The following is a 14,980-nucleotide window of genomic DNA, read 5'->3' as shown; positions in this document are numbered from 1 at the left end:
CATATAGGTTTTCGCATCCATGGGAGGTAATCGGAACCGACCAAACAGACTGAGCCAGTAGCGCGACATATGTCATGACAACCAGGTGACAGTATACGTAAAGTAGCGCGACATATGTCGCGACAACCAGCCTAAGGGTTAAGAAATCTTTAATCAGATGCTAAACAAGCATTTTAGATGTGAACTAGCTAGTGTGGAGAACCGCGAGATATATCTGCCTGCCTGATACCTTGCTTAATAATACAAACTGTTGACTTCAGGGTCTGTACAAAGATGACGAGAGGGAAGGACCGGGCGTGCTGACTTACAAAGACGGCAGCCAGGATGTGGGACTGTGGCACGGTGAACGTCTCCTCAAGATTCTCACACCAGTGCCGAACGCTTTCACTATGGCCGACCATCCACAGTTTGAATATTATCCTGAAGACATGACAGTCCCTGTGGAGCCCAAACCGGACAGGATACAGTCGGTCAAAAACGTTCTGGAACCTCCAGCCATGTTTAACTACTCTCCTGAGGTGAGGATGCTTAATGTTTAGGCCAACAAAAAAAATAGGTCTGTTTACGGTAACATAGGCCCAAAATATAGGGTCGGTAGGTCGGGATTTTTTATTTTTTTTTCCCCAAAAAACCATATTTTTACGTTATTTTGCTTTTTTTTTTTTTTTTTTTTTTCCCCCAAATGCCGAAAAAAAGTCTAGGGTCGCGCGAAAAAAATAGGGTCGGTCGGGTTACCGTAAACAGACTCTTTTTTTTTTTTGGCCTTATGCTGTGGTGGTTTGAATGGCTGTCGATGTGTGGCGGTCGTGAAGAAAAAGAAAAGGAAAGTGAACATTATGCTCCTGTGGTGGGGATGCTTCTTTTAATCACTCAGTTGCTATGGTATGATGTGAATGTAGAATACAGAAAAAGAAAGTGAAGTGGAAAAAATGAGTTATGCTTTGTAGTGACAGCAGAATAAGTACAGAAGTCATGACTGAACTCAAACAACCGATTTGCTAATGGCGTACATGACTGTAGAGGTGCAATGATCATATATAGAGGAAAAGAAAGTGAAAGTGAAAATGATTATGCTTCTACAATTGTGCTTACAAACATTTTGCCTACAAGTTGGGTGTATATCGTCGCATTAATACAGAGACTAAGCTCGAACTTACTCTTTCATTTCTATGACTTATGACTGTATAAGTTAGTTTTGGCTTCTTTGTTTGTTTGTTTGTTCGTTCATGGGCTGAAACTCCCACGGCTTTTACGTGTATGACCGTTTTTACCCCGCTATTTAGGCAGCCATACGCCGCTTTCGGAGGAAGCATGCTGGGTATTTTCGTGTTTCTATAACCCACTGAACTCTGACATGGATTACAGGATCTTTTTCGTGCGCACTTGGTCTTGTGCTTGCGTGTACACACGGGGGTGTTCGGACACCGAGGAGAGTCTGCACACAAAGTTGACTCTGAAAAATAAATCTCTCGCCGAACGTGAGGACGAACTCACGCTGACAGCGGCCAACTGGATACAAATCCAGCGCGCTACCGACTGAGCTACATCCCCGCCCAGATTTTTTAAAATTTGGTTTGCAACTTTCTTAATTGAATGCTTATGATGCGCTGTGCCTCTTTTAATTTTATCTCTTTTTCTTTTTTCTTTTTAAATTTGTATACATTTTTTATACTGTTTGAAAGGTGAAGGTAGCGGACAGAATCAGTGAATTGTACAGTGAAGACCTCGACCCTCGCAGTTTGGCCGTGAACCGCCAAGCTTTTGATGAGGAATTTTTCAAAGACATTCCCCTCTCTGAAGAGCCAGAGCCCCTGACACTGAAGGTCTGGAACAAGTCTCCAATGCTAGTCAACATTCAAATGCACATACACGAGCACCGGAGAGCTGCCAACTCTGTTGGATTCAATGTAGAGAAGGTACAGGTACTCATTTGTGCAAGGTTGTTTCTTTAAGTCTCAGATATGTACAGTGGAACCCCCTTTTAAGACCCCCAAATTTAAGACTTCCCCCTTTTTAAGACCTTGCTTTTTCAGATGTTTTGTTTATAACCTGTGTAAATTTAGCTCCATTTTGAGACAACCTCCTTTATTAGAACACCTGTTCATTTGAGTATTCTTATGACATTACACATTTCCTTACTCGCAGCTGGCAGGATGTGTCTGAGAGTTCTATGTGAGTTATAATTTATTGTACATGCATGTGTCTGTGTGTGCGCCTGTTCATTTGAGTATTCTTATAAAATTACACGTTTCCTTACTCGCAGGTGCTGAAATTTGACCGCTCAGGATTCAAATCGCGCGGGCCCCTTGAGCAGGCGTCCGAAGAGCTGATTAAGATGGCGGCCGCTGGCAACTTCCTGCGTGTGGAAGAGCTGTTGAACAGCGGGACTGTACATCCTGATGTGGCTGACAAGGAGGGCCACACAGCTTTGATAGGAGCCACGGTGAGAGTCTGGCTTCTGTGAAACAGCTATAGATTTAGCCTTAATGTGTCCATTGAACATTGGAACTTTCTTCTTTGAGTCATGTGACGTCAGAGTCTGACAAAACCTCATATTTAGGCGGCTTGCCAAGAGTACAAAAGTGTGCATGTTTATGTGCATTTAGTCATGAAAAAGAAAAGGATTTCTATAAATAAAATTGATCAACACATATATTTTTGACGAAAATATGCCATTTTACAATGATTTCGACAGTCAGTGTTCACCTCGACCACTGGCACTGTCTCATAAGAACACTGACTGTCTTGATCTGTGTACAAATTGCCATATTTTGGTCAAAAATACAAATGAAGTATAAGCCCGGTAGCTCAGTTGGTAGAGCACTGGACTTGTGATCGAAAGGTCGCAGGTTCGAATTCGGGCCGGGACGGACACAGGTCAACTTTATGTGCAGACCCAGAGACGGAAGCCATGTCCCACCCCCGTGTCATCACAATGGCACGTAAAAGACCTTGGTCATTCTGCCATAAGTGCAGGTGGCTGAATACACCTAAACACGCAGACACCTGGGTAGCGCGACTCCGTTGCTGCTAGCTTTCCACTGGGAGGAAGCGACCCGAATTTCCCAGCGATGGGACAATAAAGTAATGAGAAATGAGAAATGAGAAATAATCAATAAAACTAGCACATAAGTATTAGTCAAGACTAGGACTTAAAAGGGAAACTCCACTGTATCAGCATAGGTTAGAACCCAAAAAAGGAAGGGATTTTACTGTACACAACTCACAATCAACATTCAGTTTAGATTTTCAGATGATTGAATGTACCACACAGGTACAGCGGGATCGAGGTTTGTTTCCCACAGTCAACGTTAAGTGCAGATTCAATAGTGCCGTTCACATGGCAGACTTTTAACCAAATTTTCCCCAACTTTTGTTGGTTTGAAATCGCTCCGGAGTTGTCGAGGCCAAGTCGGTGAAAAGTCTGCAATGTGAACGGCTCTGAGGATTTAGGTCAGATTTAGCAGCGACTCGAAAACTCAGTTGAGCGATGCTCGACTCTGCAGTGACTTTGCGCAGATTTTGCGCAGACTTTCCTTATCGCTCTATCCACTGAGTTATATATAGCTATCCAAACTGCTCTTCCCACCTTAGGTGGCTCCGATAGCTGAACTGGCCAAGAATCGCTGCTTAAGACTATAAGTTCGATCGTTTGCACTGTTCACTTGGGCAGTGATTTTGATTTCACTCGGCACCGACTAAATTGATAAATCACTTGAAAGTTGGGGGAAATGGTAGAAAATCTGCCATGTAAACAGCTGTACAGAATCAGTTATTTTGGTTTGGTTTGCTTTGCTACTGGCACCAGGATACAATCAACGGTTTTTTTCAACGGGTACAGTCAAGATTAAGTGCAGATTCCAAGCAGGCAGAATCAGTTATTTTGGTTTGGTTTTTAAGGTGAACTGGCACCAGCTAGGATACAATCAATTTGTTCTTCCCAAGGGGTGCAGCGTGGGGTTTGTGTTTCCCACAGTCAACTTAAAGTGCAGGTTCTAAATGGACAGAATCATGCAGTCATTTGGTTTGGTTTGTTTTTTTAGGTGAACTGGCACCAGGACACAATCAACGTTCTTCTCAATCACGGTGCTGATGTCAACCAGCTCAACAACGAGGGAGTGTCTGCCCTGGCGGCAGGGACCATCTTCTACTACCCTGTGGAGAGCTTCCACTACAACATTGCTGAGAGATACATGGAAAAGCCACCTGCAGTTGAGGTTAGTGCATGCATGTGTGTGTGTGTTATGGGGGTGGGTGTTAGTGTGTGTGTGTGTGTCTGTTCGTTCATATGTGTGTGTGTTTCTTTCTGTCTGATTGTGTGTGTGTGTGTGTGTGTGTGTGTGTGTGTGTGTGTGCTGTGTGTGTGTGTGTGTGTGCTGGCTGTGTGTGTGTGTGTGTGTGTGTGTGTCTGTGCTGTGTGTGTGCTGTGTGTGTGTGTGTGTGTGTGCGTGTGTGTGTGTGTGTGCTGTGGGTGTATGTGTGTGTGTGCTGTGTGTGTGTGTGTGTGCTGGCTGTGTGTGTGTCTGTGCTGTGTGTGTGCTGTGTGTGTGTGCGTGTGTGTGTGTGTGTGTGCTGTGGGTGTATGTGTGTGTGTGCTGTGTGTGTTTGTTCATGTGTGTGTACGTGTTTCTTTCTGTCTGATTGTGTGTGGAAAGGGGTTATGAAAGGTAAAGTGTACCAATCTGAAGTGTTAATTATCATGCCACAGCTTACAACACATGAGGACGTTAACATCTCATATCTTATGTTTCCAGGATTGTCGGTCAGACATTTCTCACTCTCCTACCCGATCCGTCCTTCCTGCAATCGGTACTTCATCCCCAACCAAAACCGAGCGGCGTGCAACCCAGCTCAACCAGCTCAACCGCAGAAAATCGGAGATGGCAGCCCTGCGTGTCTCCAAGGAGAAACAAGAAAAGCTGGCTGACTCCGAGGTGATTGCGGAAAATGATCTTGAAAAGGTTGATGAACAGAAGGTGGTTTCGAACAAGCCTTTGCAAGCACCAGAACACGGGTCACCGGTGAAAGTGACTGTTGCGCGAGACTCCAGGCAGGATATTGAATATATAGTACCGATGGTGAGAAGATCGCGCTTTTGCTATTGTTGTTGTTGTGGGTGTTAGCAAAAGCGGTACTGAATGGTTGTGTTCATGGTGGTATTGCTAAACCAGCGTGCTTCCTTTGAATATTATAGCACGCACTCTTACCATTACATACTTGTGCCGCAAGCTAGCAGACATATGGTTGCTGTTGTTTTTTTACATAAATTAAACATTTGTTATAAATGTCAAAGCCCCATGACCCATTCTTAGGATTCGTGCAACTTGGTTGAAAAAATGTTTGGATATATTTTGGGATGTGTAAGATAATGTGTCAGCTGTGGTTTATACAGTGGCAGCCCCTTTAAAGACCTCCAATCACCCCCCGCGGGTTAGGGGGAAGAATTTACCCGATGCTCCCCAGCATGTCGTAAGAGGCGACTAACGGATTCTGTTTCTCCTTTTACCCTTGTTAAGTGTTTCTTGTATAGAATATAGTCAATGTTTGTAAAGATTTTAGTCAAGCAGTATGTAAGAAATGTTAAGTCCTTTGTACTGGAAACTTGCATTCTCCCAGTAAGGTCATATATTGTACTACGTTGGCCGTTGCAAGCCCCTGGAGCAATTTTTTGATTAGTGCTTTTGTGAACAAGAAACAATTGACAAGTGGCTCTATCCCATCTCCCCCCCTTTCCCCGTCGCGATATAACCTTCGTGGTTGAAAACGACGTTAAACACCAAATAAAGAAAGAAAGAAAGACCTCCAATCAATCTGAGAAAATCAGTTCTTAAAAAGGAAGGAGTCTTAAAATGGGGGTGCATTTACAAGGATTTTTTGGGGTCACAAAAATGGAGACAAGATTAACAATGTTAATTGATGTGACAGGGTTACACAGTAGTCCCCCTTGTCGCAGGCAGTTACTCGGCATTGACTGAGTTGTCCCCCTGCCAAAGTTTGGGTTACCGTACTTTCCGGGTCATAAGGCGCGACTTTTTTCCTCGAGCTTGACCCCTGCATCTTGTATAAGGAAGCGCCTAATCCGTGTATGAAATACGAAAAAAATCAAAGAGACCGCCTGAGTACCAGTCAAACAACTTGTGATAATGCATGTTTCAGCTACTAGGTACTACCCTGGCCAAGTTTCCTCTCAAGACATCAAAGAGACCGCCCCATAGGTTAAACTCGTCACTGACCCCGGTGCAGGAAGTGTTTCCTCTCTCAGATCTATGACAGGGGAACCACCTCTCATAGCAAAAACTGGGTCATTGACCCCTGGGAAGAAGGTCAGTGTCTAAACAAGGCAACCCAGCTATCACAATGGACCTGCCTTTGATCTCGCCGTACACACAGAGCACACATATTTCCACTCTGTATTCTTCCTTTGATGTGCGGCTTATTTTCATTCTTCGACCGTTTGTTACCGGTATACTTTTTCAATTTTGGTGCGCCCTATCGGCCCCCTGCGCCCAATGGGTGACTGGAATACAATTTTTTTTTTTAAAAGAGGGGGGTGCGCCTTATGCGCTGTAGCGCCTTGTAACCCGGAAAGTACGGTATTTATAGTAGCTCAATGTTTTTGGTACGTTGAGGGAAGGCATACACCCGTGAAATGTGGAGTGGCTGTTTGTGATGTGGTGTGGCTGTTTGTGATGTGGAGTGGCTGTTTGTGATGTGGTGTGGCTGTTTGTGATGTGGAGTGGCTGTTTGTGATGTGGTGTGGCTGTTTGTGATGTGGTGTGGCTGTTTGTGATGTGGTGTGGCTGTTTGTGATGTGGTGTGGCTGTTTGTGATGTGTGGCTGTTTGTGATGTGGTGTGGCTGTTTGTGATGTGGTGTGGCTGTTTGTGATGTGGTGTGGCTGTTTGTGATGTGGTGTGGCTGTTTGTGATGTGGTGTGGCTGTTTGTGATGTGGTGTGGCTGCGGTTGTCACATTGACTGCTCTTGGGAACCTTTGAGTACCCATAGCCGTTATTTGTAGGGCTAGGAAGTCAGCTCTAACAATCTCAACCCTGTTTGTCTGGTTTTACTTCCAAAGGTGATTCATTGTTGTGCTTCGTGCACTCACTTAATTCATCTGAATTTTTCTCCCATTTCAGAAAAAGGATGATGATCGTGACTCAGTGCTAGATGGGGGAGAGTTGATGGATGAAGAAGGGGAGGAAACAGCCAGGGAGAAGGAGGACTTCGAGAGCAACAAGAGCGTGCACAACTACCAGATTGAGGTCACCGACACGCTTTTGGAACGCTGCGCTACACAGCTGAGCATGAACGAGCGAGTTGTGAGCCGAGAAACCTCCAACTTTGAGATGGGCAGGGCTAGGATGCTTGCCATCCAGATATCTCAGTAAGTTTCACGTGTTGTTTTTTGTGTGTGATTGATTAAGGTGTTTGATACTTTCCATTTTTAAGAAATCTGCACACCGGCACACGCATCCACTCATGCTTGCGTACATGTACAAACACACACACACACTACAAGATTCTTAACCAGCTTCTACCCTGTAAAAACTAATTCCTTAAAAACAGTGGTACATTGTACCTTCAATCTTGAGACCAGCCGTAAGTGTATCCCTAAATTGAGGGTGGCCTTTCATGACAGGTACATTTGGGTCAAGATACTAGACAAAGAGACACACAAAAAATGCCAGAGATGAGGTGCTCAAAGTGAAAACGGGTGCCACCCAACTGCATGGGTGGGAACAAACCTCGGCCGGGTCTGATTGGTTGAAATCACCACAAATCACAATTTTTAACCAATCTGATCCCGCAGCTGTGTACCACCCATTGGGGTGGCACACAGTTTTGCTTCGTGCCCCTCAGCCCAGAGAGACCTGACATAGTAAATTCCACTTTATAACTCTCACACCTGTTTTCACAAATCTCTCTCAGGCACGAGCGAATGAAGGACACACTGGAGCTTTTGCTGAGGAGAGGAGCAGACCCAAATGCATCGAGAGTGCCCATGCCGGTCTTGTTCTTCGCCATCAAATCAGCTGACGTGGACATGGTTCGAACCCTGCTCATGAAAGGAGCATCAACAGCTGCCACGATGTCCAAAGATGTGAGAGACAATGACAATGACAAATCTTTATTTTTCGAGGGTGACAAGAATAAGCATAGATATGCTTTTTTGCATCTGGCCCTCGCCCTAAAGAGGGACTAAACTATTTTACTATGACTAGGGAGAAAAAAAAAATAAAATAAATAAAATAAAAAATTAAAAAAATTAAAAAAATTTTTTTAGAGAGAGAGCGAGAGAGAGAGCGAGAGAGAGAGAGAGAGAGAGAGAGAGAGGAAGGAAAACAGATAGGGAGTGTGTGTGTGTGTGTGTGTGTGTGTGTGTGTGTGTATGTGTGTGTGTGTGTGTGTGTGTGTGTGTGTGTGCACTTGGTTCAAATGAAGGGTGCATCCATACCTGTCACACTGTTCAAAGATGGAAGAGAGAGAGGGAGGAGTTAACTTCTGTGTCTGTGTGCTCATGTGTGCATATGAACGTTTGTCTGCCTCAATATGACTGTGTGTGTGTGTGTGGGTGCGTTTGTGTGTGTGTGTGTGTTGCATGGTTATGAAGGTCGTACTCAGACATTGTAAGCTTCAAACATGTCGCTAGGTTACACGTTCATATCCATGAAAGAGCTTGGCCAAGACCTGAAAGTGTCAATGAACCTCTCATGCTGCCTGTTTGCAGAAAGGTGGGCTGGCACCTTTGCACATTGCTGCGGCCATCCCAGGGGAAGAGGGTGTGGCCATCACAGAACTCTTGCTGGACGCCCTGGCGGATCCTGACATCAGGGCCGAAGAGGATGATTCCTTTTTGAATCATAACCTGGTAAGCGTGTGGTTTTTTTTTAGCAGTTGTTTGTTTTTTTGGGTTGTTTTTTTTTTGGTTGTATGTTTAAAAAAAAAAATGTTAACTGGTTTGTTTTGTTTTTTATATCTGCCAGTTTACATAATTTTACTCTTAGCATGTATTTGTGGATGTGTGTGTGTGTGTGTGTGTGTTTTGTTTTGTTATTTTTAAATGATCAAACTGTCTTCCATAGACAGGGTACGTACAGGTCATGGAAAACCTGGAAAGTCATGGAATTTGATTTTTAATTTTCCAGGCCTGGAAAGTCATGGAATTTCAATTCAAGTCATGGAAAGTCATGGAATTTAAAAAAAATAAGAAAGAAAAAAAAAATTAACCTTTAGCACGCCAGCGGCGATTTTCGTTGCCCAGCCATCCCCCCCTCCTCCTCCCCCCATTGCCCAGCCTTTGCCAGCCAGTAGCGATTTGCGTCGCCAGCACAAGGGGTATGACCAACTTCTTGTTCGTATTTGCATATGAGAATAACGGTTATCTCGTCGTGTCGTCTGCGCTGCATTTGAGTCGGTTTCGTTGAAGTTTTCTGCTTTTGTTTTTGCATCGATGAAGTACTTTAGCGCTTCGACAAGCAAGATGGAGGATGATGAGTTTGAAACTTTCTTTCGAGTTGTTTCTTGACAACAAAAAGTATGCGAAATTGGAACGAATTACCAAGGAAGATCTTCGCAATGAACTGTGTATCGCGGTGAAAAAAATGACAGTTCATCAAGTCACAGTGACGGTTACGAAACGGAATTTACGAAAGTGCAGATGGATACAAACAGTGGCTGGTCCAGTTTAGTGAAATGACAGGACCAGCAAACATTACCGATAATCTGACTGCGTAGCAAATGCTTGACTTGCTTGTCGAAGAGACACTGCGTAGAAACTGACTCAAATTCAGTGCAAAGCGAGCCAGTGTCAAAACTGGCAGTGACAAGACGTAAAAAGTTTGCGTGTTCGGAAATGGCGACCTGTGGATCTAGTCATGGAAAATGTTACTGAGGCTCATGGAAAGTCATGGAAAAGTCATGGAATTTTGTTTCTAAAAACCGGTGGGGACCGGTGGGGACCCTGCATAGAAAAGTCTTATAATAGCTAGACTCACAATTTTACATTGCAGTATTGTCATGGTTGCAACAGTTGTTAACAGAGCTGCATGTACAGTTAATTTTCTCTTTCTCGTTCAGGAGGAGGAGTGGTCAAAAGATCAAATCAGTCCAGAAAGTGCTGCGCTACTTGGGGGGCGAACACCACTTCAGATTGCTTGTGCCAGGGACGACAATTACAAGGTATATTGTGTGTGTGTGGCAGGGGGGGGGGAGCATCGTGTCTTTCTGTCTGCCACTGCCAGTCTGCATTTACACAGGTAGACATGCGTGTCAATTAAATCAGAAAAAAGTTTGGAACGGCTGCATAATGTACAAGGGATTGAGGGATTGGGAGGGAATTATCGACTGAAAGATTAGCAGGAGACCGAAGGGAACAGTTCTAACAGACAGGAAAACTGCTGAGAATTTATTGACAGGAAAAATGTGCTGACGATCCACATAGTTAGGGAATGCAGAATAAGAGAAGATCCACATAGTTGACTGTCTCAATTGACAATGTTCAGAAATAATTTCTGTCAGGGTTTTATGTGTTGTGGAAGAGTAAGAGTTGTTTTACTTACAGTTGAGGCAAGCTGAGCTATATATAGCTCATTGGGAAAATCCAGTTGAAACACCCCGTCAGTGTTACTTTTTTCTGCATGTTTACGGTACAAGCGTACAATTGTATAATCAGTCTTTTTCTTTTGAAAATTCATGCAAATTGGAGCTTTTCATAATTAACTTACTGTGGCAGTGACCAACAGCGTGTCTCCACTGGTTATTCCCAGTAAACTATATATAGCTCAGCTTACTTCACCTTGAAGGAGGACAACTCTTCCACGGCCAAAAATACCAGACAGAGTTATTTTAGGAATTTGTTCGTTCACTGATTTTGATGCATGTTTGTATTTAAGAGTTTTGTTTAACGCAATGGAAAACTATTTGTTCTTTACACACAGGTTTTGTCTAACAAGTTATGATTAATGTCATGTTTTATGTCTGCAGAATGCGTGCACAGTTGTGCAACTCCTACTGAAACATAAAGCCAACCCGGATCTCATCTGCAATGGATTTTCACCACTTGCCCTTGCCATCACCAGTGGCAATGACCTCGTGAGTAATGTAGAACAAGTTTATTCTTTGATACAACACTTAATTATTAGAGTTAAGAATATGTTATTGTCTGTGGATTTTGCCCATGGTAATGTGTAAGTTAGGTACTGCAAGAGCTCCTTTCAGATGGATGTTGAAGGAATGAGTTGTGATTGTAACTCCTGGGACTCATGGATGTTAATGTGTTGCACATATATATGTGTAGCTTTGCAACCTCATAGAAAAAAGGCACATGCAGTTTTGAACATGTACATTTCAATTGTGATTTATGAAGGATTTGTTCAGTTTTGGATTAGTGAGGTTCTGTACATCTCATAAGCTATGTAGATGCTGGCTTTTATTGTTGAAATTATAAATTGTGTATAGATATCTACATAGATAAAGTCCATGATATAGGATCCAATTCTGAGGCAGGGGCTTAATAAGTGTGAAAGCAGATGTTCCTGGAACTGTTAACACAAGAATGGGGCTGCGTGGTGCTTTAGAGTTAGAGATGGTTTTTTTTCTAAATAAATGTTTGATATATTTCTAACTCCAACTGCACTTGTGCTTGTGAAAAATGCAAACTGTGATATTGTAATCTAATATTTGTTTCCGATACAGGCTGTGGATGAACTGTTGCTGTATAACGCTGACCCCAGTTTGGCCTTGACCCACGGCGTTGGCAATGCCCTCTGTGTTTCTTCATCTACGGACTATGAACATCGTCGCTCAATAAACGGCCGCATTCAACTGGTAAGGCAATGTTAAAGCAATGTTATCGTAACAAGGTGCACTGAACACGCACATTATTTTTGGAGGCAAAGCTAGACGAATAGGAGTGAATTTTGGCTAAGAAACTTTCGGTTTAAACAAAAATGTTATTCAAAATACATGACATGAAACAATGGAAAATATGCAGCTAGGAAATCTAAATCTGCTTTTCTAAACAAGACAACCTTATCATTGGGAATTTCTTTCAAAAATAGTGTGTGTCAATAGCTTTTTAGCCTTAAATGCAAAGCTCCTTTGTCCAATTAAAAAACTTCTGCAGTTATGATTGAGAATTTTGTTTCTGATTCTGTACAGATAGAATCATGCATTCACTGTTTCCTTTATACTTCTTGGCAGTTTCACTTTTTGCATCTGTAGTAAATTGCCACTGGCATCTTGATACAATTGCACATTGATTTTGGGAGGATTAGGGTCTTTGCTAACAGTCCAACTCAACTCAACTCAACTCAAATTTTATTGGCTTCAATTTTCATAGAAGAATTTGTCTTGCGCTTGGGAGAAAGTAAGAGTATAACATATAAAAACAGCATTCATATCACATTTCATGTATCACACACAGTAATCACTAGTATAAGCCTACAATTATCACATTTGTACCTGTATCATACATGCAAATAAATAGTATCACATTTCCACGTATCACACACAATATATACATTAGACCAAAAAAAAAATAGGTGTGGTTACGGTAACATTGCCAAAAAAAATAGGGTAGGTAGGTAGGCAATCACTTTTTTTTTTTTTAACTTTTTTTTCTAATGTGTACAAATTAAACCTACTTGACAGGGAAATAAGTGTGCGACTCGGGCGCTTTCGCTTTCATTGCGTTTTTTGCACTCGTTTTTTTTTTTTTTTTTTTGTTTTTTTTTTGACAAATGTAATAAAAAGTTATAGGATCGGCCCCTAAAAATAGGGTAGGTCGGGTTACCGTAACCACACCTATTTTTTTTTTAGGCCTTACATAACATACAGCAAGCTTCCATCTCCCGCGCGGACTGAACATGGAGGAACAGTAAAAGGCAAGCTCTGATTGTTTTATTGTAGAAGTTCTTGTTCTGAAAGTGTTAATTAATCCCTAAACTCTTTCATTTTTTAGATAGACCAGCTTATCAGAGCTGGTGCTGATCTTTTGGCACCTGTCGCCATCGGCCCAAAGCGTGTGATAGGAACTGCAGTTGACTATGCCTACTACAAATTTAACCAGGTGAGTTTGTGTTTGTAATCCCTCTTCACAGTGATGCCATTGTTGTGGCTGCTACGTTTATCATTATTTTGTGTAGTTTGTATTGGTGTATCACATGTGCATGGATCTATGCCGTAGTAATTGGTAGTGATGTGTTCTGTGACGGGTGCTGTGGCGGGATGGTAAGACGTCGGCCTCTTAATCGGAAGGTCGGGGGTTCGAATCCCGGCCGCGGCCGCCTGGTGGGTTAAGTGTGGAGATTTTTCCGATCTCCCAGGTCAACTTATGTGCAGACCTGCTAGTGGCTTATCCCCTTTCGTGTGTACACGCAAGCACAAGACCAAGTGCGCACGGAAAAGATCCTGTAATCCATGTCAGAGTTCGGTGGGTTACAGAAACACGAAAATACCCAGCATGCTTCCTCCGAAAGCGGTGTATGGCTGCCTTAATGGCGGGGTAAAAACGGTCATACACGTAAAATTCCACTCGTGTAAAAACACGAGTGTACGTGGGAGTTTCAGCCCACGAACGCAGAAGAAGAAGAACAAGATGTGTTCGGTGTGCCTGCTACAATGTTGATAATTAATGTTAAAAAAATGGTGTACATTTTCTGACTGTATTCAGTATTGGCATTTACCGGTATTTTACCTGTTGAAATGAGAATATACCGGAACAAAATTGTATAGCAAAACACCCGCGTAAAGTCCACATGCGTTCAATGATCCGTATCAGCGTTGATGCCCGCCCACTGTTGTAATAGCCGCTTTGTGCAGTTATTTTACCGGGCAGGATATCGAGGTGCTCTGCATGCAGCTATTAGCACAGACTGTGACGAAAGCTTTTTCCCAACGTTTCCATTGAAGCCGTGCTAGCTGTCAGGACAGGTTGACAAGTATGTCAAAGCGAAAATCCCTGTTTAGTTTTTTTTTCAATCAGAGAAGGCAGAAAAGACCGATGGACAGTGAGTGTTGTGACAGGTTCCGATCAGCAGTTGGAAAAAGTCTTTGACACTTGATATGCAGTATTCATAGTGGGTTAAATACAATGTGCATCCGTACAGTGCATTTATCGCATTTTTCATTTGATTGCTTTACTGTTATGTTCTGTATTTTCAACTTCGAGACAGCTTCAGCATTTCTGCTGTTCAGTTTTGTAATGCCTGTGACGTTTAACTGTACATGTATCTGTGGAAATCTACAGTATTGAGAACATGTAACCCACATTGGTTTGACATTTTGTTCTTCAAAACAGCTAAAGACATGCCTTAATTGCTAGCGTTCCAAAGTCAAGAATAAGCAAGTCGCGTAAGACGAAATTACTACATTTAGTCAAGCTGTGGAACTCACAGAATGAAACTGAACGCACTGCATTTTTTCACAATGTCCGTAGTCCGCCACTCGTGCAAAAGGCAGTGAAATTAACAAGCCTGTTTAGCGCGGAAGTGGTTGCGCTGTGCTGCATAGCACGCTTTTTAATTACAATTTTCAGATTTTTAATGACCAAAGTCATTAATTAATTTGTAAGCCTCCAAGCTGAATTGCAATACCGAAGTCCGGCCTTCGTCGAAGATTGCTTTACCAAAATTTCAATCAATTTTATTGAAAAATGAGGGTGTGACAGTGCCGCCTCAACTTTTACAAAAAGCTGGATATGACGTCATCAAAGACACTTATCCAAAAAATGAAAAAAATGTCTGGGGATATCATACCAAGGAACTCTCATGTAAAATTTCATAAAGATCGGTCCAGTAGTTTACTCTGAATCGCTCTACACACACACACACGCACAGACACACACACACACACACACACACACACACACACACACATACACCACGACCCTCGTCTCGATTCCCCCTCTATGTTAAAACATTTAGTCAAAACTTGACTAAATGTAAAAAAGAAAAAGAAAGGTTTTACGTTTATGGTTTTG

The 14,980-nt window shown here is 42.7% G+C and overlaps 1 protein-coding gene across 6 annotated transcripts in view; it reads left to right on the top strand.

The window, feature by feature from the left end:
• LOC138945681 (ankyrin repeat and MYND domain-containing protein 1-like) overlaps positions 1–14,980 on the top strand; it is a 57,755-nt gene that overhangs the window by 16,672 nt on the left and 26,103 nt on the right. For 5 of the 6 annotated variants that reach the window (XR_011449069.1, XM_070317170.1, XM_070317171.1 and 2 more), the window contains exons 6-17: positions 261–518; positions 1,683–1,916; positions 2,264–2,443; positions 4,044–4,217; positions 4,755–5,078; positions 7,137–7,384; positions 7,930–8,101; positions 8,729–8,869; positions 10,078–10,179; positions 10,984–11,091; positions 11,695–11,826; positions 12,962–13,069. Coding sequence is in view for 5 of the 6 variants with exons in the window: in XM_070317170.1 (XP_070173271.1) it covers positions 261–518; positions 1,683–1,916; positions 2,264–2,443; positions 4,044–4,217; positions 4,755–5,078; positions 7,137–7,384; positions 7,930–8,101; positions 8,729–8,869; positions 10,078–10,179; positions 10,984–11,091; positions 11,695–11,826; positions 12,962–13,069 (2,181 nt within the window). In the remaining variant the exon portion in view is untranslated. The remainder of the gene's footprint in view (positions 1–260; positions 519–1,682; positions 1,917–2,263; positions 2,444–4,043; positions 4,218–4,754; positions 5,079–7,136; positions 7,385–7,929; positions 8,102–8,728; positions 8,870–10,077; positions 10,180–10,983; positions 11,092–11,694; positions 11,827–12,961; positions 13,070–14,980) is intronic. The other variant, XM_070317169.1, reaches the window with a different exon arrangement.

Source organism: Littorina saxatilis, linkage group LG13, assembly GCF_037325665.1.
Source record: "Littorina saxatilis isolate snail1 linkage group LG13, US_GU_Lsax_2.0, whole genome shotgun sequence".
NCBI lineage: Eukaryota > Metazoa > Mollusca > Gastropoda > Littorinimorpha > Littorinidae > Littorina > Littorina saxatilis.
Note: the sequence above shows the minus strand (reverse complement) of the source record. Positions and strands in the feature narration are given on the sequence as shown.